Source organism: Lissotriton helveticus, chromosome 7 (genome assembly GCF_964261635.1).
Source record: "Lissotriton helveticus chromosome 7, aLisHel1.1, whole genome shotgun sequence".
Classification (NCBI taxonomy): domain Eukaryota; kingdom Metazoa; phylum Chordata; class Amphibia; order Caudata; family Salamandridae; genus Lissotriton; species Lissotriton helveticus.
Genome location: NC_136068.1, coordinates 141125225 through 141151595, shown reverse-complemented (window position 1 = coordinate 141151595; position 26371 = coordinate 141125225). Strand labels below are relative to the sequence as shown.

Here is a 26371-nt window from a genome sequence, read left to right as displayed (position 1 = left end):
CCTGAAAAGCTATAGGTTCTCCACCAGGGATAACGATTAAACCGTCCATCCCAGTTTGTCGTATCCAGTACTCAGCGAATGGTGACCTTAGCTTTGTGTCGCCCCCACCCTCCACCCAAGCTTCCCCCGAGACCATAGACAGCACTTGTGCAAATGAGTCCCAAAGTGAATGGGAGTATTGGCCCAGAAGGCACGCAAAGTTTACCAACCGCAATGCCAGGCTGGCAGAAGAAAACATCTTCTTGACTAAGGAATCCAGTCTCTTGGTTTCCAAGTCCGGTGGAGTGGTAGAGAATGTGCCAGGATTTAGTTTGGGCGTGAAAGCTTGGACAACCAAGCTCTCAGGTTGGAGTGTTGGATGAGGAAGTTAGGTCCCCCTGGGGCGGAGCAATGGCAACAGGCTATTTACCTACTCACAGGAGCCCCTGGGCTTTATTAAAATGGGAGAAGTGCTTCAGATAGGGCGACTAACCCACAGGAATAGGGCACAGGCTCTGACCTGGAGGGGGAATAGCTCCAGTCGGCATGAGACAACACTCAACTGGCTCCATATCGAAGTCCGGATAAGAATTTGGGAAGGCGCGGACGGAGGGTGCCTGGGAAAGTCTGCAAAGGAGCCAGGAAAGTTCGAGATGGTTCAACCGGCAGAGATCCAGATCCATCCATGGATCCAATGGGCCCGACTGACATCGGGTGGCAAGCCCACCAGTGGAAAACCAGTAGGGGCCACACCCAACCCTGCAGGGCCTGAAGGCGCACCAGAGAGGACTGGCTACCCAAATATGAGGTGCATAGCCACATAAACTCACGTAGTTAGGCAGGAGTCGGTCCGGCTCCAGGAAACTCAGGGAGGCGTGGAGACCACCCAGGCTCATCCACAAAGGCAGGCCTTGAATGCCGACGTTCTCGCGTTTCGTCATTTAACCTTGACAGATGGGGTGAAGGGAAGGATCGTTTTGTCTTCTTGCTTTTCTTTCAGGACTTATCAGAATGTTCGAATGACTGCGACAAAGATAGATGGCTCTGCGACCATTCTCAGGACCTTTCTCTCACCTGGGATCAAAACCGTTGTGGCGTCACGGGGCAAGCAGCAAGGAGCTTGAAGCACCACTCCCTCAAAGTCTTGGGGTGCATGACAACAGCACAAGCAGGTCTTGGCATCGTGCTCTTATTTGAGACACCAGAGGCAGAAAAGGTGTGGATCAGTCACGGACATCTGCCAGTGACAGTAGCCACAGGGCTTTAACCCAGCCTTCCTCGCAGACATCCTGCCAAACCGGGAGACAATGTCTCAACAATACCTTTGACATAATGTCAAAAAAGTTTAGTCAAAGAATGACTGGTGGTAGCCATCTCCAACTCTGCACTGACTGGCGAGGAAATAAAATAACGGTCCTCAGCGCATGGGGTGGCGCCTATATAATCACGTCACTTCCAGGTCGGAGAGCATCACGTGGAGCTGAACTCACCACCTACCAGCACACAGGGGTACTGCTCATGGACATTTTCGGAATCTGTCTGACACCTGGGGATAATTCTATGGTAAGAAATATGTGGACAGAAGTCTCGATCAGATAAATGTAATACACAGTGCGGTCTGAAGTGTTTGCATGTTGACATTTGTAGTAGTTCTCTAGATGTATGCTTACAGACAAGTCATTCAGTAGACCCTATTTTAGTCCTACAGAGCTTATGTACTAGTAAAAATAAAAAATATCCAGAAACTTGTTGGTCCAATAAGTCTGGAATGAATAAGAACTATTGAAATAAGTACAATTTAAGCTCATTTCTGAAGACATCAAAGGTTATTTTCTCCACTAGTTTGTAGTGTATTGATACCAGACATCCCTCTGCATCCATCACAACGTCGTCAGAGGACTTGCATTGATTGATGACAAGTAACTCACTGTGAGTAAGAGTACAATGCAGTCCTAATTGACTTTTAGTTAGTACACAAACATTAGATGTTCAAGTGAATCTCCCTTTAGAACTAAAATGTTGCCAGCTCATTTGTCATAATGCCCACATAATGGCAGTTTCCTCCATTTCCAGAAAGTCACCTGTGTCAGTTTTTCATAAGCACTTCCCTCACACACCAGTGCCTTCTTCATAGTCCCTTTAATAATCAGTATGGCTTCTGCATACATTGCTGGCGTTTCAAACAGGTCTTGGTGTTAGGACCCTGGATCTGATGCACACGACTCAATGTCAAAATGTTTTATTGAGAAAATGAATTCACATGATCAAATTACTCATTGCAACAGGTGCCACAGCAGCTTGATAATTTGTATAAAATTGTCACAGCAGCATGATTAACACGAAGAAATATCTGATCCTAAATCTTGGCACCGTTTGATTAAAAAAAAAATATTCAGGGATGTAAAATAAAAAAAATAGGAAAGGTAATTTACAATAATTAGCAGGATCGAAGAATTCATGGTCATGGATCTGATGTTATCCATTGCAAGCAGGTAAGTACTTCTTCTTTTCCTTCCAGGGACACTTCATCTGGTGCACAAATACATATTTTTACTCTTCTAGATGCATAAGTTAGTGTTCTACCCACAGTGTGCCTCTGCCCCGGCATACACATTGTTCCCTCTACCTTTCAGGTGGGAATACGTGCATTTACTTAGACTTTTACCAGTGCACATACACCAGTTTTTACTCTTCTAGATATAGGGTGTGTGTTTACCTGGACTGGTCACTCATCCTTCAAGGGCAAATAAACATTGGTGGCATGCCCAGGCACTCCTCCTGTGAAGATGCACAAAACTTGATAATGCAACATTTGCTCTATCTTTAAGACTGAGTGTCTCAGCAGAGATCTAGGACTGCCATATCATGTCAACAATTTCAAGATATTCATACTAAGTAGATTAACATGAGGCTCAACTAAGAGGAACGCATTTACTAAAGGGATAAGCAGAGCATGGATACTGTTCTCATCGACCTGTACTGGGCAATCTGCCCTCACCAATTTGCATTAATGGCACCCCAAAAGACTTGATCTTATGCTGGAAATCTTTGCAATGCAGGGTTTAGCACCTTTAGCTGAATTATTCTCAAGTCATGTGTGTTTGGCTCATGTCCTGTTTGCTAGTTTTCTCCGAGTACCTGATCTGTTTCAAAGAGGCTTTGAAGTCCCAACACAGAACGTTTCCTTTGAATATACTAGGATAACACCAAAGCTTTAGTTCTTAATTTCACATGCTGCATGACAGTGCTTTGTCTTCTTCTAAGGCGAAAAGCTGAAAGTCTGAGGACAATAACACTTTCTCTTCAAGAGACATTGGTAGACTACACCAAAGCCCCTTATGCTCCCTGGTCCAACAGGGACTCAATAAAAATAGGAACATTGAATACTTGCCGTTCCTGTGACCGTAATCAAAAGAGCCCTGGATGCCAGGAATACGTCATGGTGGGGGCTTGCTTTTAAATGCCCCAAAATATGATTATATAGGCCATTTAAAGCACTCGGCAAGTAACCTGGATCAAATAGGAAACCAGTGTGGACTGGAGAGTAAGCCAGGAGTGGAATCAAGCTTGCATAGTTCCAAAAGTCACCAATATGGTGCCTATAGTATCTGTTTCAGGACTACAACTCAAGGATCACTTCTAGAAAATGGATCATGCAAATGCATTCAACAGTCCTTTTTGAGTGCATTGAAAATCATTGTATAATGGCTTATAAATACACTATCCATAAGCACCCTACAACAACTTGTATGTAAAGTCCAGAGAATGCACATCACATTAGCAGAGCTCATCTAAAGCTACAGAAGTTATTGCTTCTTGGGCATAACCATGAATTTCATCTTATTAGACTACCACTGGGGTTCTTGGGAGAAAGGGGTGCATAACAGACACAAAGTCCTGCAACACTCCACCTTACTCGGTAGGCTATGATAAAGATCCCAGAATACAGAACATTATTTCAATAACAAACCTCTATAAGAGAACAAGAACTTGTTCACGAGAGGTCTTTGTCAGACATTCGTTATATGAGGAAACGGTCTCAACATACCAGATCATCCTAGTACCCTCCATTTTTCTTCTTAAAGTTCTAGGGAGGAATGTACATCTGCTCAAGGTCGCAGCCATCATGCTCTATTCATGAAGCTCCCACTTTCGTGGGGGCTGCAGGAGACTATACCTGCATATCTACAGCTCAATTTCGCCTCCCAGCAGGCAACGTGAAGGGACAGTCCCTGGCATTTTGCAGTCCTCAACCACACTCATACCTTCAAAATGAAGGCAGCAGGTAGCTGCTGCACGGAATGAATTGCAGTGATCAAGTTCTCATGACCCTGACATGTGGAGGAGAGCTTCTCCTCCATGGTCCCACAATCTCAGTGGGCGGTACTGTTAGTTCAGAATTATTACTACGAAATCTATGTACAAAACCGTGGACAAGCACCGTTTCTGCAAGGGCTTTCCCAAGTACCAACACTAAAACCCTGGAAAATGTGCTTCATTTCAAAAAGTGTTGGCATTTTTACTGACTTTCTAATGGCTTCTACAGAGTATCTGAAATTCCTACATCTTGGTAAACGTTTGCACATTTGGTAAACATAGATGGACACCCTTGTGTGAGCATGTCTGCTCAACTAAAAAGGGTCTCAAATGCGCTTGCTGTGTTGTGGTCTGAACATTTGCCTCTCTCTATACAGAGATGTCAGAATACCTTTAAAACACACAATTGATGAACCAGCACACAAAGTGTGATCAGGAATGCTTGTCAAATTACACAATGTGTGCCGAGAAGATCCTGATATCACTGAACATCAATTTGCTACTGTGATCCAGGAGACATAACCTGGAACTGAACCTTCTGCTCCAGAGTTGCTAGGTGGTGTCTGGATTTCATAATTCATCCCGGGGAGCTGGGGGGTGGTCCATGCCAAAGAACGAGGAAGGTCTCCCATGCACATCTCTTTCCCGCTTCACAAATGCTGTGAAGGAGGAGACGCAGTTCCCAATGAAGTGATCGGACTGGCTCAGGATGTACAGGTCTATAACAGCTACATCAGGCTCCAGACTCACCACCTTCACCTGAAACAGAAAGGAGGTTAGGAGATTGAACTGAAAAAAGTAACTGTGGCACATCAAAGTCAACCTCCTGCCGCTCTGCAGATTAAAAGGTTTCCAGCCACTTGCCTGAATCTTGTGTTTGTGTAAAGCTCCAGACCAGCAGTTCTTAACCTTTTGACTTCTGGGTACCCCCAATGAATGACTACTAGACACCGGTAACCCTCACCTAAGCAATTTCAATAGTTTAAACCTCAAATCAATACACAAAAGTACAGAAACAATATAAATTAAACAAATTATGAAATATTTCATCAGATACACAGACAAGGTATATCAAAATTGATATTTTAATTGAAAGGCTGGAGTGTTAAAACATCTGGATTGATTACAAAAAGAGAAAGCCATATGATCAGCTCCATCTATGGCTTTGTCTTTTTTGCTCCTAATTTGTCGGTGCACATTAGTGCTTTAATTGAGTTCACAACTGTCCATACTACTGTTGGCTGTACCAGAGCAGCTCCCTCGAATCAAGCTAAGGATATCAACTTCATTTTCAGTTTCCAATTCCTTCACATTTACGGAACATTAAAAAAAAATTAATGTATTTTTTTTATGTAGATATAATTTAATCTGCTAATATTATTTAACTTTTAAAACAGTTGTGAACCCACTCCCAAGTAGGTTTTCCAAACCCAATGTTATGAACCACTGCTCTAGACAGCAGGTTAATAGCACCGAGTAAAACGGTACCCCTTGGAAATTCAGAATATAAATCACTAGGGTCAATATTGGGGTGAAAAAATGAAGAAACAACTGAAATACATTACTTCAACTTGCAACAATGTTTTGGAAATAAACCCAAAGTGGTGTGTAGAATAATGTGACACAACCAGTTACAATTATTGTTCACAAAAATAAAACTGCATCCTTTTATCAATTTAGCACAAGCAAAAGCATGCATGTACCTAATGCTGCATTCAATGATTCAACTCCATGCACTGCTTAACTGAAATACCCCATGTCTCAACCTAAGGCTGATATTACCTGTAGAGACCTAGGCACAGATGCATCAAGGTCAAATCCGCTCGAAAGGGGGCCCGATTCTCAGAATCTGCCCCTTTGCGACCGGTATTTTTGCATTTGGGATGCATCATCCCAAATGCAAAAATCGCAAAGTAAGAAATTGCAAAATTGCGATTACTTGCATTTAAGGAATCTCAAATTTAGATTCCTTAAATGCAATGCATTAAAGTTTAAAAAATAGCGATTTCGCTAATAGGGCTCACAAATTACCATGAAGTTGAACTTCATGGTAATTTGCAAAAACTTTGAAAAATGCACTAAAGTGCATTTTTCAAAGTTTCATGCGCAACATATGTGCACAGATCAATTTCAGGGGTGCAACAGGGTGTCTTTTGGACACCCCTGCACCCTTGAAATCGCATTCTCAATTTGCGATTCGCAAATTGAGAATGTCTTCCCATTAATTCCTATAGGCCTCTAGGCCCGTAGGAATGAATGGGGAGGTATTCCTTAATTGCGACCCGCAATTAAGGAATTTTAAGAAATCGCTATTTTTTTTGTGATTTCTTCATGCATTGCATTTTGCTATTCCTGAATAGCAAAAATTGTTATTTTTCGCTATTAAGGAATAGCAAAATGGGTTCTTAATGCATCTGGGGGTAAGACTGAGTGAAGTTTGAGTTTTTTTTATTTAATTTTTTACCCTCTCTGGGAGAGAATTTCTAGCAAAAAGTATGAAAAGGCAATTAAATTTAACATGAGATTGTATTTGAAAATGGGCCGTGCATATTTATTTTGTACATACGTTTAATTTGTGTTGACTCACAAGAAAACAAAACGATGCTAGGTACGAACTTGTGTACAAAAAAATTCTCAATTTACTTTTGAAACATTGTTTCACAGCCCTAGCAAGGAAAACAAAACTAAGCAAGGTACGCACTTGCATGTAAAATGTTCACGATCATTGGTGTTGCCTGTTTGAGAGCACATATAACAAAAAGCTAAGCAAGGTTAGTACTTGAATACAAAATGTTTGCAAATTACTGGAGTCACACTCTAAGACCAAAAATAAAAAGATCCTTAGGTGTAAGAAAAGCAGGAAATGTAATTATGGGCAGGTCAATAATCAGGAATTCAACAAAACTACATTTACACAAATCGTATATTTGTAAAGCACACGTTCACCCATGAAAATCTTGGCGCTGAATAACAGATGTTTGTTAACCAACTCAATGGTGAAAGGCTGGGTGGACCTGCCGGAATTTGAACTGGTGACCATGAGATCAAAAACAGGTCCCTACAGTAGACACATTAGTCCACTAAGCCACCAGACCCAAGACACTAGAGTAATAGAAACGTTTCACATCCCTAATAGTCATTATTAAGTTACTAGATCAATGCGTCAATCAAAATAATTAAAAGGCGGTTGTGGTAAGGACAAGTGTTTTTCTTGTGTAGTATTAAAATAAAGCTATGGCAGTAATGTTTATACTACAGAGGAGAGCTGTATAGAAATTGGTAAATTCTTCTGGCAGGAGTTTGGATTTTCTGAAATTTCTGGACTCTCTATAATTACAAATATGCAATCCATTATGCATGAAAAAATAAATTAAATAAAAAAAATATATAGAGCAGGGCGCAAAACACATTTATAAAAGGGGAATCCGCTGGTGCAAACAAGCAGACCTAACACAGAGTTACATTGAAAGGAAGAGGTGTGTGGGAGGGTTGGATGGTGGGTAGAGGGGTGGAATCTGTGGTCAGACAAGCCGCTTTAAAAAGATAGCACAGGATTCTTACATGTTCAAGAGCAGCATGTGGAGCTCACTGGTGTTCATAAACAATATGGAGAGAACCACTTCTGTATCGGCTCCCTCTCCAATCCAAACCTCCTTTCACAGACTGAGTGCCAGTCATGGGTATCTAGCAAGCAAACAAACAAAAGACAAACCAGCAACACATACCTTTCCATGGAAGAGCTGCTGTATTTCCTCTTTAAATGACTCGGAGTCAGAGGCGATGTAGATCGATAGAGCCCCGATCTCCTGCACCCAAAGTTTCAGGGCTCGTGAGATCTCAGCAAAGTCCGGCAGGCACATATCCATGGTAAGCTCCGCAGCCTTCTGGCGGTTGTACCCAACACACTGGGGGGAGGCCATGAAGTGAGGCCCTGCTGAGCCATCAGTTACCATTTTGCAGGCATTTTTCTGTAGGAAGAAAACACTACATGACTAGTGGTTTTTCTTGCATATGGCCTAGTGCACTCTTATGCTGGATCGGGCCACTAAGCAAGCAAAGCTACCCTTGAGGTATTTGCTCACACCTACTGCCAGAAAACATGGTACTGGCTGCACACGTCACATCTTCTGTGAACACATCACCACCACTTTTGATCAACGTCTTGAGGAAAAGCCCTTAGGACAATAACAATGTGATAAATTGCAAATGTTGGGAGCAAAAGTCCCAGTCAAAACAAAGGGTTGCCAGATTTATAGAAGCAGCATTTAAAATCCATCTGAAGGGGTTTGAATCAGATAGTGCAATTCGCACCTTGCTTTTCCTGAGACTCTGTACCTAACAAATCCTCTTGCCAGTTCCTCTGTCCAACACCGGTTGAATATCAGAACTTAAGGCATGGTGTAATAGTAAACTGGCATTTTGTCAAACCAAAAAAATTTTAATTTGAGAAACTAGTTCTAAAAAGAACTGTAAAACTACTTTTCCAGCAAAAGCGTCTCACACTGATTTATGATATTAGAATATATCAACCTCAGGAGATGAAGTAAACATTAACACTTCGAACGAACTTCTGTTTCACTTGTGTCTCACCTCTTGCATCAGAATCTACGAAAAAGTGCTGAAACGTAGGCTGAATTTCTGGTTCTTAAACTGCACTTTTCTGCTAACACACTGATCCCTGGAAGACCTGCAATAGCCATCTTCTCTTACAGCTAGGGAATATCTGCAAGCTCTGGTGGCCCTTCGTTAAAACTGTAATTGAAACAGTCCGGCATGGCCTGCTTGTTCCAGAGTACTTGATTCATCGTGAAACAAACTTTGGACTGGACAAGCAACTCCTCATTTCATGCCAAATGTTATGTAAGGCTTCTTGGTGGCATGAGAAGTGACCAAGTAAATGTTTTGCCTGGTTAAGGGGAAACAAAAAACTTCGGTTCCTGGATTCCCTTTTTGGTCCGAAGGCAACCACACTCTTGTGAAAGATAGCAAAAAGCTCAACCGCCATAATAGCCACCAGGAAGCTACGTTTCAGGTTGATATTCTTACATTATGTATGCATATTAAAAGTACCCATTCATTTTAGGTTTAAAGTATTTTATTAGAGTTTCTGCAACAAGAAAAACAATAATACATACAAAGGAATACAGACATCATGAAAGTATACTGCAAAGACTCTCCCCAAGAACCCCATCAGTATCCGGAGAGGACTAGCCAGGCGAGTGTAGAGCCCCAATAAGAGCGTGAGCGCCATGATGCACTTGTTCCAAAACTAGAACACCCCCCCCCAACTCCCACCCCTCCCCATCCCAACTCCCCCCCACCCCCCTGTGCCTGAGCTAATGTCCAGCAACACCCTCACTTCCAGAAAGGAACCCCGTGCCCTCCCCTCCTCCCCCCCCACCCATTAGGAAATCGGGGTGGTCAGCCGCAGCAGTCGGAGATAACGTGGACAGGTGATCTCTTTGAATTCTGATTGCAATAGGACACCAAAAGGCTGCCACAGGTCATCAAATCTGTCTACCTCCCCCGCCACCGTGAGGGACATCTTCTCCATCCCTAGAACATGCCACAACCTGTGTAACCAGCCCGTGGTTGTGGGAAGCGTGGTGGTACGCCAATATATAAGGATGTTCTGGATCGCCGACCCCAGAGCGATCGCTATCTGTCTGCCCCTCCTAGAGCGCAGTGGGTACATCAGGCCATTGGGTAACCCTAGCAAAACATATGCAGGAAGGCGCGGCAATTCTATGTCAAAGCACTGATCTATATCATCCAGGACCTCCCGCCAATACGGACCCAGCAACGGACAATCCCATAAAATGTGCGAGAGTGTTCCCGTCTGCCCACATTCGCGCCAGCAGGTGTCCTGTATGTGGTGGTTCATGTCGTGCAGCCTCTGAGGCGTATAGTACCAGTACGTAGATATCTTCGTAAAAGTCTCCGTGAGCCCAGTGTGGTAGGCCGAGTGCCGAGCTCGATATGAAATGTCGTCCCATTCCTTGTGACTCAGCGTCCTCCCCAGCTCCCGCTCCCAGCGCGCCCTCCCGGGGCTATAAAAGTGATGGGGGGGGGGCTGTAGTAGCCGGTAAAGATCCGAGATAAGCTTGGCGTCGGAGGAGCGCGTCGCGAGCCACAGCTCGTATGGGGTAAGTTTCCGATCAGCCAGATCTCGCACCTGCGGCTGTAACGCCCAGTGGCGAACCTGCAGATATCGCATACGCTCCGTCTCGGGTAAGTGGTATTCCCTGCACAAGTCAGTGAACGACACAGCACCCTCCGGGCCATAAATATGAACCAAAGCACAGCACCTGGCCGTCTGCCAGAGCGAAAAAGCTCCAGGCTCTGTTCCGGGCCGGAAGTCAGGATTCCCCGCCAAGGGAGTAAGCGGCGACGGGAAGGTGGTAAGTTCATGTCGAGTGCACACGGCATCCCAAACGCGGAGCGTGGCCTGCGTGACAAAGGACGCATACAGATTGGGGGGCCTGTGACTCCTGCGAAGGAAAGGTATCTCCTGCAGAGTCCTGCCCGCCACCGCCTGATCCTGAAACAGCCAGTGTCTGTCCGACTCCCATTTACTCCATTCAACCAAGTAGCGCAACTGCGCCGCCTGGAAGTACTTGTGTAAGTCCGGGATGCCGAGGCCCCCGGACTCGGGTGCCAGTGTGGAGAGGGCTCTACGGAGTCTAGGTTTACGACCCTGCCAAACAAATCGAGCGATATCAGCCTGAGTCTGTCGTATCCATCCCTTCGGAGGCTGTAAAGGCAAAGCACGGAACAGATACAGCACCTGCGGCAAGAGAGTCATTTTCACTGCAGCAATGCGTCCCAACAGTGATAGCGTACCTTTGCTCCACCGGAGCAACTCTTCCTTCAGTTTGGTCCCTAAGGCCGCATAGTTAGCCGTAACCATGGCAGGCAGGGATGGTGCCAGCAGTACCCCCAGGTATGGGATCAGATCTCTAGACCATTGCAAGGGGAAGCGGTTCTGCAGCTCCAACCTGGTAGCCGAGGCGAGCGAGATGTCAAGGGCCGCCGATTTCTTTATATTCATTTTGAACCCCGCCACAGCCGCAAAAGCGTCCAACTCTGCGAGGCAGGCAGGGAGCGCCTCCTTCGGGTTGTCGAGCATAAAGATCACGTCATCCGCATAGAGGCTGATCGTGTGGATGTAGCCGCCCATCTTGACACCCGTCACTTCTGGGTTACTTCTAATCCTCTGGGCAAAAGGCTCCATGTACAGAGCGAAGAGCAGTGGGGACAGGGGGCACCCCTGCCTAGTACCCCGTTCAATCGCGAATTGGCCCGAATTGCAACCATTGACCCTCACCGTCGCAGTGGGAAACTTGTAACAGTTAAGTATTAGGGTGCGAAACTTCTCGCCCAACCCCAGCTTACAGAGAACCTTCTCGAGGTAGGGCCAATGCACCCGATCGAACGCCTTTTCGGCGTCCACCGAAAGCAGCATATGCTCCCCGGGGATCCGAGAGGTCTTCTCCAGAACGTGGACCACCCGTTTGGTGTTGTCCACTGTCTGCCGGCCCGGTACAAACCCGGCCTGATCCGGATCCACCAACCCCGGCAGATGAGGCGCCAAACGTGCGGCCAGGATCCCGGTGTAAAGCTTAAGGTCTACATTGAGCAGCGAGATCGGTCTATAGGAGGCACATTCGGTGCGGGGCTTTCCCGGTTTGGGAATAACCGACACCGTCGCCCTCAGTAGATCCGGGGGGATGGCCCCAGACTCCGCGAAGGAGTTAAAGAGTCGTGTCAGCAGCGGGGCCAGTTCCAGGCAGAATGTTTTGTAGAAGAGTGGTGTATAACCGTCGGGCCCCGGGGCTTTCCCATGCTTGAGTCGGGAGATAGCCCCAATCACTTCTTCCGGGCGGATATCCCGGTCCAGGTACTCAGCCTGTTCCGGTGTGAGTACCGGGAGGTCGACCGATGTGAGGTAATCAGCCTCTGCCGAGGCCGATGGGGGCTCGCCAGCGTAGAGGTCCGCATAGTATCGGCGGAAGCCTTCCGCTATCTGGTCGTCCTCCGTGACCAACCCGCCTCCGGGGACGGACAGGCCCTCGACCTTCTGGCGTTGGTGTCGTACCCGCAGTTTATTCGCTAGCAACCGGCCGCAACGGTCACCGCCAGTATAGTATGCGTGCTTCAGGCGCAGCGCCGCATATTCCGCCCTGTCCATGTCCAGTGCGGCGAGAAGCTTCCGCGCCGCCTTGAGCCGCCTCCAGACTCTGGGGGCCCCTGTCCTTTGGTGTACCTGTTCTAGCTCTCGAACCGTACCTGTAAGTTCGTCCCTCTTCCGCTGTCTATCCCTGTTCTCCGCCGAGGAGATGGAAATGAACTCTCCCCGCAGCACCGCCTTCAGGGCTGACCACTGCGTCGCCCGGGTGGTATCGTCGTTCTCGTTGTGCTCCCGGAACCCAGCAATTGCGGCCCGGATCCGCGACAGTACCTCCCGTCGGTGTAACAGAGTGTCTCGGAGGCGCCAGACCCCGCGTCTCGGGGATATCGGCGGCAACTGGAAGCATCCCGACACCGGAGCATGGTCCGACAACGTGAGGACCCCTATGTCAGATGCCGTCGCAAGTGCGGCCAACGGCCCCGTCACCAGGAGGTAGTCCAGCCTGGCGTAAGTCCTATGTGCGTGGGAGTAATAGGAATAGGCCCTCGAGGCGGGATGTAATTGTCTCCAAAGATCGTGCATGTCAAGGTCTCCTAAGTGTGAGGCACTAAGCTGTGAAATTTCCCCAGTCCGTGGATGGCGCTGCGCGGATCTGTCTAAAGAGGAATTGAAGACCATATTCAGGTCACCACCAATGAGTATATGCCTATCTGGGGTAGTCGCAATGTCGGCTAGAGCAGACTGCAGAAACAAGTCCTGGCGATCATTAGTACTATACACAGAACCCACCGTGAAAGGGAAACCCCCTAACCTAAATCTGTATGCCAGGAGCCTCCCCTTCTGCTCCGCCACCTTGTGCAGTACCTCCCCCCTGAACTTCCCAGACACCAAGATAGCAACCCCTGCCGTTTTAGTAGTCCCAGAGGAAAAAAGCTGAACCGGGAACTTCGGGGACCGCAACCTGGGACAGTCCCGGGCCAGGAGATGCGTTTCTTGTAAAAGGCAGATATCCGCCTGGGTGCTCTCAAGAAGGGATAGTATCGCCCTGCGCTTGACCGGGTTATTCAAACCCTTCACATTAAGGGTAACGATCTTCAGGGCCATGAGTAAACAAAGGAGAAAGAGCTGCAATGGGGCCCGGAGACACGGGAAACACCCCGCCAGGCGGGGAGGCGGAGCGGGGCAGGCGCAGGAGCGAGCCACGGTGAAATAACCAAAGGGGAGGCGACATGTGAACCTGAAGTAGCAGGGGCCCAGGGCGAACACAACAGAAGGCCAGCACCACCCCTCCCCCCCTCTCCCAGCGCAGGAAGAACACAGCAACAACAGCACCCTGAAACCAGAGAGCCCGCCCAGCACACCATCAGAATCCCCTCCCGAACAGATACCTCCCCACTCAAGAAAGGCAACATGAGGGCACAAAAAGCACAGCAGAAGGCAAATGAGGCACATCCCAAATCCCGAACCCTCCCCCCCCCAACACCCCAAACAACCCTCAAACTCCCCAACTCCCCATCTCTCCATCTCTCTTCCACCCCCTCACACAGAACCCTCCCTACTCTCCCCAACATCAACCTTAATGGTTTGAAAAACCCCATTGTCCCAGTCCAGCCCCTAACGGGCAAGTCTGTGGTAAAGTGTCCGAGTGGACGTCCAGCCACCATCCATGCCCCCCCAGAGCCCCCCACCCCCCCCGGAACCCTCAAACCTGCAGTGCCAGTAAAGCCAAGATGATCTCCCCCAAGACGATGCTCAAGCCGTCAAGGCCACGTCATTGGACGACGTGGAGCCGGATACCTCCCGAATGGCGCTGTCCATTTCCGCTCTGACCGTAGGAGAGTCCGGTCGAGAAGGCTGAGGCGTGGTCCGGCGCCGTCGGACTGTCTGCCAGCCCCCTCTAGAATTGCGGCGGCGTGGCGTCGGGACATCTTCCTCAGTAGCGGTGATTCCTAGCACCCCACACGTGTCCTGAAGGGATCTCAGTTGGTGCAGTGTCCCGTTCCAGCGGAAAATAAGCCTGAAGGGGTGGCCCCAGGAGTATTGCGTGTCATGCTCTCGTAGAAAGTCCGTGGCAATTTTGAAGGATTTGCGTTTCTGCAACGTAATCGTGGACAGATCATGAAACAACGCAATCTGGTGACCCCTGAAGCTCAACGGTTGTTTCTGACGGGCCTCGCGGAGGATACGCTCCTTCAGAGGGAAATCCGGGAGAAAGGCCAATATATCTGGGGGTGGTGCCGAGGCCCTACGCGGGAGGCCCACTCTATGCGCCCTGTCAATCCTCACCGGAAAGTCAGCCGCTTCGCCCAGGACATCCCGGAACAGGTCTCGTAGGTAGGCCGTGACGTCCTCCCCCTCCTCTTTGGACGGAACGCCCCTGACCCTGATGTTGTTGCGCCTTGACCGATTCTCAAGGTCCTCGGCGTGGGCCTGGAGGTCGATCTGCTGGTCCCGAAGCCGCAGCACTTCCTGTTGTAGGTTCGTGATCTCCTCGTCCCTGGATTGATTAGCGTCCTCCATGGTGGCGACCCGCTCACCAAGCGAATCAACTTCCCTCCTCACTTCTCGGACCTCGCCCGCCACCTCCTGCTTCAGGGTCTGAAAATCCTCCCTGAGTGTGCTAAACAGCGACTCCAGAAAAGACCTGGTGACCGGGGGCTCACCCCCCTCTGCCCCACGAGATCCGGACGAGGGGCTCGGCGTCGGCTGGGATCTGTCCTGTCTCGGGGCTCCCCTGCCCAACATCTCGGGTAAGGTACGCTCACCTTTCTTGCCTCCCCTGTTACCTGACATCGCAGAGGCGGCGGTGCGTCGCAGGGAGAGGGCCCGCGAACCACGTGGGCTCCCGCAGCAAGTCGGTCCAGTGCAGACCCGGGGCTCCTAGGCAGCGCCCCAAAGCTCCCCGACAGTCTGGATGAGAGATGAGCACGACCAGCACTCCACTGCAACACTCTCTTAGTGCGTCCCTGCTTCCCAGGAGCGGGTCACCACCCTGTCTTCAGGCTCCCGGCCGTGTCGCTGCTCCACCGCAGCCTTCCAGGTAGGCACCGCCGCCCTATGAGACCCTGCGCCGGGCAAGCCACACTCCGTCCAGCACCCTCCGGCCAATCAAACTCCTGCAGGGCCCCAGGCGCAGCACGCGGGCCCAGCAAGCCCACTGGGGGACGAGGGTCGGTAGTACAAGCCCGAGGGGCACAGGCCCGGCGGTGGGCAGGGTCACCGAAGTTCGTTGGCGCCCTCCGCCCGAGCCCCGCGTGTGTGCCCCTCAATGCAGCCACCAGATCAGTCTCACCGGTCACAGGCAGGCATAGGCGTCCCACCGGGGTCCACGCCGGGCCGCTCCAGAGCCGGGGCCCGCAAAGGAAGTCCACCTGCGTCTCCGGCCCGCTAGGCCTCCAGGCTCCGCAAATCCCCGGGTCCGCGCAGCGCTCCTCCCCGACTCCTCTCACCACCAGGGGCGGATGGCGCCGCACCGCCAAGGGCCAAGGCCGCCGGCTCTTCACGCCAGGGAGCACCGGCGCCGCCGGGGGTGGGCTCGACCGCGCCTCCGCTGGTCAGCAGGCCCGGGAACGCTCCACCTCACCGGGGTGCCGCGGGTCAGCCGCTCTCCCTCCGCCCGGCCTCGTTCAGGCCGCGATGTCCGCCCGCCTCAGGGGCCCGCTCTGCGCGGCGTCGATCTCCGCGTCTGTGCCTCCGGGTGCTCCCCAACCGCTCACACCTGGCTCCCGGCCGCTTCTGCTCCCCTCTCCGCTAGATCTGGGGGAGATCAGCAGCGCAGGATGGATCAAGGGCTCCGGGGACTCAGGAGCTCACGGAAGGAGCGACCGGTCAGCCCGCCATCTTGGCCACGCCCCTACCCATTCATTTTAAAAGAAAAGGTTCATACACAGGTGCACGCAAGGAGAAGAGAGAGAACCAGCCTCTTAAAGTAATTCCATAAAGCCTTTTTTGTAAATTAGCATGTTCAAATTGGAGGACCAGAGAACACGCATGAACCAGGCTGAGGAAATGTACATTGTGGTGGCGAAGGAAGATCACCATCTCAAAAGCAGAACTGATATAAGTGGCAGCTTGATATGTTGAGATGAAATAATGTTAATGAACTGGCGTCTTGACAACAGGGAGTGGGCAATGCCATGGTGAAAGCACTCTTCAAATGTGGGATTTAAGGAGTTGGCATACTACAAAAGTGGTTCAGCTATTAAGAAACCAAGGTAAATAATTCCCCCCACAAGATCAGAGCTTTCCCATGCAGGCATATGCCGCCATTCTTTCACCACCCCGCATTAGAACATCTTTTGTGGTAACCTTTCATGGGTTTGCAGTCAAATCAGATAAGTATCCTTCACGAATGTAACAAATCCATTCATCCCACACTGAGAGACTGGCAAGGGGACCAATTCTGGAGGGCCAAAAAAGACAGAGGCTACAGAAATGTTCACCCATACAGATACGTAGAAGAGTGGAACATGCACTTTTGTAAGACACCTATATGAAAAAGTAATTTGCAATGCATTGTAGAAGATAAAAGGTGTGTGGTACCCAGGGCCACCTTCCAAGGCGTTATCTATTTTGACGTCACAAGAGTCACGCTAAGAAGTCTATGCCAAGTAACTTACCCAATCTGAGCCAATTCGCAGATGGATTCCCACATAGGGACGGACCAGGAGAGAACGAATGTAATCCTTCCCCTCCTGCATCATCTTATCAGACCAGACAACATATTTGTGAAGCCACCGATGCTCCTCTAGAACTGGAAACTGGGCAGGGGCACCAGGAAGGGCCAGGACTGGGTGTTCAGATGTTGGGAACCTAGAACAAGAAAAAATGTAAACATCCTGGTCAGAAAAGTATAAAAAATAAATAAACTAAAACATATAAAGACTATAAGCGCAGCGGATGACCCCTAATAAAGGGTCCATTAATCCCCCATCAATGTATTTTTATGTTGCTGTACATTGAAGACAAATAGAAGCTCATTCAAAGAGTGGTCTTCATAAATCATTCAAGAGCATTAGTCTCTACAAAATAATGCAAGTACCAAATTAGATACAGTACCTGGTTTTGAACTCTACCAGACCAATTAAACCCATTGGCGTTTCTGCATTTGAACATTCTAGCCCACCAACTAATCATCCATCCAAATCACTAACGATAATCTGTCCAAGGGCCAACACATCAATTCGAACATTAGTACACAATAAGAACTCATAAATGTTACCAGTTGCGATCAGTGTTCAAGTCATTAATAATTTAAAGATGATCACTTGATATCTGCATTTACACCCATCGTCTCCCTGGCCCAAGTAACAAAACAAGTTAATCCCCCTTCTGCAGTCCCTCCAGTAGACTACATGCAACCAGCCCCCAATATGGACTCAAGGTCCATCACATGTGCCTGAAAATGGCTTCCATACCTCCTCAGCCATTCATCTTTATAATAGGCACTGAACGAGATGCCCCCAAATAAGTTTGACTGATCGAAATCCACAGCAAAGTTGTCCCAGAAAGGGCCAAATGGACTTCCATCCTGTACAATACAAAAAAAACAAAAACCACATGAGAATCGACAAGTAAACAGGAAAAGTCACAGGTGAATCAAAACAAGTGCCACACAGGAAATGTGGAATAGCATGAAACATATATGAGAATCAGTCAGAAATGTAGACTTCAGAATGGGCGAAGGTGTCCAAGACTTACACGGAGTAGAAAGGGCCAGCATACAAAATCCCCAAAAGTACAAAAAAGTCAAGAGTACATGTAAATGTCTTAGGAGATTATGGTAGAAAGGAATACATTTCAGACAGGTATCAACAACACCAACTCAGCAGCGATCCAAGGTACTTTGAGGAGGTTATGAATATACATCACAGTGAAAATAAAAGAAGTTATTTGGAACAGATGTTTTAATAAACAGGTCTTTCTACACTGCTTCAGTTCAAATTCCATGCGATTAATCCGTACCACCATGAATCCAGTTGCTTCTGGTAACTCTTCTCTTGTTGCTTCGCTTGTTTGACATCCTCTAGTTTATCTTTCTGACATTACCAATTATGCTCTTGCCGATCTCCCACTCACCACAACTTATGGGCATACTGCATTACAAAGCCCAGCTACCCGAAACAGTCTTGTTTCTTTAATTACCCTGTAATTCTATGTATTACTTTGTGTACATTCTGTTATTTTCCATTGCACAGCGCTCAGATACCAGAAATGGTCTTGTTCGCGCTATATAAAACTTAAGTAAAATTGTAAAAATAAAGACAGCAAGCCTTTTACCCTGCACAAGCAGGTCTTCCCCAAGTGAGACCTAAGTACCTTCATTGGGCATGTCTTCCCATCAACACTTCTCTGTGCTGCTGCTTCGAAGCAGTATGCCACACGCTCACCAGGAGGCCAGTGCTCTGGTGCCAACTTCTCCATGAACTCTTCAAGGCTAATCACCCGGTGATAATTCTTGAGGGGCTCCAACTTGAAGTACTCCTGGTAGGGAACATGAACCTGAGGAAAAGTGAGCAGTCAGCCTCCAGCCAGTGCAAATCTGAGTCACAAATTGTTAACCTTCTTTAAACACCCTCTCTGTACAAGGACATTCACTCCAAACGTCTCCCAACAATAACCTTGGTAGCCTGATTCATCGTTAACAAAACATTCACACAATCCATTGTATCCATAGTTTGGTTTTAATTGCTTAGCAACATTAATTCAACCAAGTCTTTGCACAGCTCAGCTAATGTAACATTTTACTCCACTGGACTAGGTTTTCTTGGTTCTAGATTTTTCTTGTATTTTGTGCTTTACTAGTTCAGACATCATGGTTCTCGGACCAGGACAGTTCGCCAAAAAGATCACCAAGACACTGCGACCAAAGAGCAGGTCTGTTTGGTAAGAAAGCGTATTTACTGTTGCCCATCCAAACAATCTGCATGGGAGGAACACCAACCAATTCGCCTTTCACTCTGTATCTGAAACAGTCTATAAAATGGGCTCAGTGCACTTTGAACCTGCTGGACCTTACTGTTTTTGATGCCATAACTTGTTCTTTACTACCTTCCAAGTGAAGTTAGGTGTGCATTATCCCCATATTTTTACTGCCCCTCAGAAGTGAACTGAGTCAAAGTGTCAAGATACCTCCGGCTATGTTGTTTTGACACTGCCTATATGCCCTTGCTCTTCTGGAGCTTGACAGCATATCTGTCAAGTAATTATTCTTTTTATGCTGAAGCTTAGGTCTGGGCAGGAACTGCTTGTAACCCATAACCTTATCCTACCCCTTTCGGTATTGTTCTGTGTGCGCTTCTGAGATCCACTTGTGAATTCCAGACCACCCAGCAAGCTTCAAATACTATATTTAATCTGTGTATTATCGAAGTTGTGTGTTATGGAGGAGTTGGCATGCATGTATTGATTCCCGAGCACCCTTTAACATAATTTTGCTTCTAATGCCTGAAGTTGAAGTATGTTTTGGGAACCTTACGTTGCTTCTGTGAAATAGTCTGATCAGGAACTTTTCAAAGTACCAAAATTCTTTGTTGTGGACACCCTACTATCTTGCCAGGTGGATTTCTTGCAGACCACCACAATAACTGTTCCATGAGAGCTGCAGGACCATTCCCCTTAGTTGAGATGTAAGCTTCCACAGGAGCAATCCTTAATAAGGGATGTCAGCCATTATTTGTACTTCCCCACCCCAACTAAAGTCAGTGGTTATTACCCTTTTGACTTCTGTGGACCCCCAATGAATCACTAATGGAAGGCAGAGACCCCAATATAAGCAATTGTACAACCTACAAATATCTGCCATCTTATATTCAGTGAATAGGTTCAGAAATTAGAGCGCTCTTTCTAAAAAGATCTTAATGCAATTATGGTGTTCGAGAATTTGATTGACGATTTAGTTTTAGCATATATGTGTACATTTACAGTACTGTTTTAATCTTCTCTTCTCTTTTTTATTGCATTTCCTGTGTTTCTTTAACCATTTTAACTTAAGTTTCTCCCTTAACTGCCTTACCCTAATCTGGTTTTACTTTTACCCAACAAATTCCCTGAATGATATTGATTGGGTGCATGAATACAATAAAAGTACACACCATATAGCTTGATTTCTTCAGTTAGATTGACTGTTAGGCCCTGAAGCAGAAACCATTATCTATGAATAGTCACAAAACATGGTGGCCTTTTCTATGTTTGTCCGTGACAACAAAAATTGGAGTCTGTTCTTTGAAATTGAACTAATGTTGTAGCAATGAATAAACAATGATGAACTTAAGAAACCCAAATCATGCTACTTTTAAGACCTCAATCCTGTCCACATTAAGTTTAAACTATGCAGTGCTAAGAAGAGCCACTGCAACACTTTATGGGGTCTTTTTTCCTCTGATTGCATGGAACTCTACGTTATCAGGATGCATCTAGCTAATAAGTCTGAAGTGTAACTATACTTTCTTGAACAATATTTTCTTGCTGTAGAGTCACAGCAGCTGAGAAGAGTGAAGAGAACTATGCACAGGATGCCAAAGTACCAGAGTAAAGTCACATGCAGGAGCACAAATGGGTATGCTCAAGAAACATGAACATAAGTAACCTTGTACCCGTTCCGGAAACACATGAAATTTCACTCACATTGGTGTAGGGAGGACGGTGGTGTCTATACTCAATCCAAGGAGGCACTGCCAATGTGCGATTAACCATCTTTGCAAAGGCCAAGGATCCTAAGAAGTGATCTGCTTGATTTCCAAACCGCCCTAGAATGAGAAAAAGTGAACAAAAAGAATTAATCATGAGAAAAAACAAGTCTCAGCTGGTGGTTCAAAGCCTGTGACGGTTAGAAGGCATTCCCAGGGAAACCTAAGCAAGAAGGGGAGGCTAATTCAGAATGCTAGTCTAATAGCATTTACAACTGTCCAAAGGGTCAATGAAGGTCCTGGCTTGCCCTTCAGAATGTGGGGCATTGGAAAAGGGATCAAGGTCATAAGGCTTTCAAACTATGCCTTGAAAGGCCAACTGTTTTAAGTACAGGCGACTAGAATTGTCCTGAAAGAATAACCAGGATAGAGAGGAAGGGCTATCCTTCTGCACAGCCCTGTCTCTAGCCGGCAAAATATAAGTGGGATAGCAGTGCACACTAGAGATAATGGAAAGGAAGTTGTGATTACTCCCAGACAGTTCTCAATGTAGATTACTGGATGTCCAAAAATGTTTTAGATCGGCCCTAAAGTTCTTGAATGATTAGGATTCTTTCGCACCAGGGCTTCCTATACGCGAGGACACGTTTTGAGTGGGATCTGGAATACAAAGGGCAGGATTTGATAGGTGGAGGGGCGGGGGAAGGTTCAGGACTAGAAATGGAGAAGGCACAGAAAGCAAATAGGATGGGATTTCCTGCCATGGGAGTATTTAAGGTAGGAGAGGAATTGTGTCAGGGAGACAGTTTGGAAACTGGAAGTTTTTTTTTCTTCACAACAGATTTTATTGTTGACAGGCAAAATAAGACCCGGAAGACCCAGGGCAAAACATCATATGCATAACAGGGCATTAGTAAAGATGTCAACTTTTTACAATACATTCGTCAAGAAAATGAAGATATACAAGACTGAATCAAACATAGATGAACATTATAAACAAAGAACAGCAGTGTTGCAATGTCCATGTATACATTATCAGATATTGACTCCAATTGTGAGATGTTAGCATAAATACAGTTGTTCACAGTGCGCATACCCAACTTTGGACCATCATGGCAAGCCATCAGAGCATGTTGCCGGAGGGATAGGCTCAAGATATAGACCCCCAATAATCGTCCCACCGCTTCCATATTTTCGGGTGTTTTTGGGGACATCCCTGTGCGCCTTAAAAATTGGAATCTCCAGTCCCAAGGGGAAATCAAGGCCCTGTTTTCATGCCCCAACAGAGGGTGGGGAAGTCTCCTTCCAAGCCTTGGCAATGTCACGCTTAGCCAAGGTAAGCCCTAGAAATAGCAGATGTCTTTAGTATCTCTTACCTTCGATCCCTTCGGTGATGTGAAGCATAGTTAAGCGCAGTGACCGTGGAACATCACACCCCAAAACCTCGGAGAGGCAGGTCCGCAGGAAATTGGAACAGTTTTGAGGAAACATATCTAATTCGCACTTAGGAAGAGTGTAGGTTTGGGGAGCATTTATGAGGTGGAACCCCACCAGTAAAACATTTAGGTTTAACAACCAAAACTGCCATGCATTTAGGAGATAAAGCCAGATGAACATTTAGGAGGTATCCCAAGCAAGAAATCAGGAGGTAGTGGCAGATATGTCAAGCATTTAGGATGTAAATGATGGATATTTTGCGAAAGAGGCAGGTTTAGGGGGTATTTCAAAATAAGACGACGGTATGGAGACTATGTCAACATAGGGCTCAGGTCATCTTTAGTGGTCTGGTATCATCTTGGTGGGGGTATTCAAGGAGATTGGTTCTACTGTATTTATGGGTTCTACTGTATTTATGGAGGGTTTTTTCTCCATATCTTCTGCATTTAGAGTCACCCCTTGGAGGCATCTGATTGCAGGGATTGTTGTGTAGGCATGAAAAGATCCGATGCTTGTCAGGAGCATCTACTTAGGAAGAACTATGGGGGCAGAGTAAGAGGAGTTGTTTGCACAATATCTGGGAAAGTCAGTTTGTACCCAAGGAAGGGGTGGAGTTATCTGACAATCGTTTGGTCTAGAGGGTATCTAGGCAGACCCTGTAAAACATCTGGGGGTGGAGAAGGAGAAGACTCCTGTATATTCCTTGCCTCTGTATATGGAGGAGGTTTTATATTGTGAATCAAGGGATCCATGAGAGGGAAGAGTCAATCTGGGGTTTGATTGACATGGCGAGAACTGGCATTGTCTGCAAGATAGCCGAGAGGAGTAGTGTAATGTCTTGAACAGGGATAAACAAGTAGTTTAATCTGGGCAATGGGGAAGCTAAAGCATACAAGGATAAATGGTGGAGGGATGCCTAGGGATCTCCTGTCAGATGTACTGAGGCACAGGCAGCTCTGGAGCTTGTTGCACCAATGGAGGCGGCACAATCTAAAGGAAATCAAGACACAACCGGTACTGAGCATCTTGGAATGTTTACGGGAAGGGCCAAGGGTATCCAGGAAGGGAGAGTAGTTACACTTCTGAAGCAACTAGCGATGCAGGTCTTGACAGAATACCGGATACTGATAGCTTGGCCAATGTTATGTTATTTGAATTTAATGAGCGCACAAATACCCAGATGTGTCTCGGCACTACAGCTCAGAGCAATAACCACAAGACCTGCGGCTTAGATCTGAAAAAGCCAGCGTTTAGGGCCCTTCCTAAAGGAAGACAAGGACTGCAAGGATCTAAAATGCAAAGTAAGAGTGTTCCAAAGTTTTGCTGTTCCATAACTTAGGCTGTGACCACCCCAATTAGTTTTAGGAAATCTGGGAACAGTCATATACTTAGCTTCAGCGGACCGAAGCAGTTTGCTAGGAAGATGCCAATTGAAAAGATTTTAAAGAAAATCGGGTCCTGTGTTGTTTAATGCTTGATAGGGAAGACACATGGTCTTGAACTTAATACGGCTTATTACTGGAAGCCAGTGAAGTTTCCGAATTTCTTTGGAAACCGATCGATATTTAGGCAGTTCCAGTAAGACTCTTGCAGCTGCATTTTGTATCATCTGTAAATTTTTTAGTTGTTGACCTTGCATATTTAGGTACAACCCGTTACAGTAATCTAATTTAGATAACACAAGTGTAGTTACCAGTCTTCCTGGAATTGGCTGGCAGATAAGGACATTTTTCTTTATTTTCCTTATTGTGAGAAATGAGAAAGACACTAGTATTTATTTCGTTCACATTACAATTCCCAAATTTTTTTTTGCCTTGGTTACTGGTTTGGGTTACCTCTTCTAGTGCAACTGGCCACCCAGTGGTGTAACTCAGGCCCCCACGGTGCGGGATGCCCCCAAATCCAGGGGGCCCCCCTTCAGCACAGTACTCTGCCCGGAGAGCTCTTGAATGGGTCCAGAGGGGCCACTCCAAGTACCTTGCAGGGGGCCACCTCAAGGTTCGTTACGCCAATGTGGCCACCAAGTGGCGTCCCATGTTGGCGAATGTGCCAAAGATCATTAGCTCAGTCTTCTCTGAATTGAGCTTTAAACAATGTTTGCTCATCCAGGTACTTATTTCCGGTATGCACTGTTTAAAGCGGGGTGAGATAGAGGATTAATTTTTAAAAGCAGCGACCACAATTTGTGTATCGTCTGCGTAAAATGTCAAACTAAATACAAATTGTTGAATCAAGGGTGCCCTTTCCAATGCATAGATGTTAAATAATGTCACGCTGAGGGAAGAACACTGTGGAACACCACAAAGCAGTACATAAGGCGCTGATTTATAGTGACCCAATGCAACAGACTGAGTTCTATCCGCTAGAAATGAAGAGAGCAAGAGTGCATAATCATTAATGCCCAAGGTCTTCAGACGCAGTTTCAACACGCTATGATCGACTGTGTCGAAAGCTAATGATAAATCAAGGAGTATTAGGGCAGCCGACCCGCCTCTATCCATCACTGCCAACAGGTGTGTGGAGCATGGAACTTTGACAATGCGTGCCATTATGTAAACATCTATGGTGTGTGGTCCGTCATTGGTTGGAACTGGGATTATCTAGTGATTGGTGGTTGTGTATTTTAAGGTAAGTGTCAATGCAGATTAGACTGAGGAGGAGGGGAATGTAAAGGAGTACGAGCATACTGAATCACTGTATTGTGCCCAACTAAAAATGATGACGTGAGAAACTGGTAATGCGGGAGGGAGGTGTAGTTTAACAATGCCAGGGGGGCTAAAGATATTAGAGAGCTTGGAAAAAAAATTGGCAATACATCTGAAAGTGAAGCACATACCTGAAATGTACAGGCTTCAATTCTTGTGATAGCTCGGAAAGATGAATATCTGCTGTAGTAATTGCTCTAGAGGGCAGGCTGTGAGCCTGTGATAACCTGCAGGCCACAATACCTGTAAGAAAGCTTAATGGGTGAATTCACCTACTGCATAAACATTTGAGTGAGCAACACTGAGTAGATGTTAATTACTTTTGTGGTGTGCATTTCGTATTAAGTTAACGAAGCTCATGCACCACACAGACAAGGTTTATGTCAGCAGGAAAATATTAAAAGTGATTTGCTGTTTATAAAAATAGATTGGCAAGCATGGAGACTGAATAAATAGAAATGTGAAAAGAGCTTGGTGTACAACCAATTGTTATTGAGCTATTGCAAGGCTGTGCACTGTACAGTTTTATGCACTGCGTAATCATTGCCTGACGTATGAGGATTTGTCCCAATTGAAAATAAATACAGTTGAACCCAATAACAACATCGCGTATTTAAAGTGTAATTGTTTATCGTTTCGAACTCCAATAAAAAGGCACCCTCCAACACTGATGACAAATTCCATTTATCCTTTTTCTTCTCGACACCCCAGCCCCCTTCTGCTCACTTCCAAAGACCTGGCAGCTAAAAGACAACAGGTAAGTCGCCTGATTGACAAGGCTCCTGAATGAAGAATACAGTTTCAGATTGTCTGTGAACCTCCTGAAAAATAGGTTAAAATTTGCCTGAAAGCACGAGATGGAAGTACAGTTTGAAAAGCGTAGTTTCACCAAAACCGCTCCTTAACAGTCAACACAAAAGCGTTCATGTTGTTAATCCGCATTGTATTTCTGGCGGTGAGTAGTCGGGGATTTCCGCTAACCAGATGTGACGGGGACGCGCCTTACCCATGCACGGACAGTACAAAAGGTAGCCGGACGGGTCCCAACAGCTCACGGACCCGAGCACCACCAGAAACAATATCTCCACCGCAGAGTTCATGGCAGCGGCTCCCTCCACGATGCGCCTCTGACAACACCAGTGACTTTTAAACCGGCAAAAGCCACGTGACTGGGC

General features: G+C 46.8%; 1 protein-coding gene across 1 annotated transcript; it reads right to left on the bottom strand.

The window, feature by feature from the left end:
- Positions 1 to 2202: 2202 nt before the first annotated feature.
- Positions 2203 to 26371, bottom strand: POFUT1 (protein O-fucosyltransferase 1). Its single transcript, XM_078651778.1, has 7 exons — positions 26203 to 26371; positions 21053 to 21174; positions 18746 to 18928; positions 17845 to 17957; positions 17047 to 17239; positions 8022 to 8264; positions 2203 to 5055 (listed from the first exon to the last, which is right to left on the bottom strand). Exons 1-7 carry the CDS (start codon positions 26294 to 26296, stop codon positions 4867 to 4869), a joined length of 1137 nt encoding a protein of 378 aa, XP_078507904.1. The 5' UTR covers positions 26297 to 26371; the 3' UTR covers positions 2203 to 4866.

Coding starts and splice junctions, on each gene's coding strand:
- POFUT1 (XM_078651778.1), bottom strand. CDS start 26,296: ATGAACTCTGCGGTGGAGATATTGTTTCTGGTGGTGCTCGGGTCCGTG. Junction 17,958..18,745: donor GGAAGACATGCCCAATGAAG/GTACTTAGGTCT, acceptor TGTATTGTACAG/GATGGAAGTCCATTTGGCCC. Junction 5,056..8,021: donor AGCAGCTCTTCCATGGAAAG/GTATGTGTTGCT, acceptor TTTCTGTTTCAG/GTGAAGGTGGTGAGTCTGGA.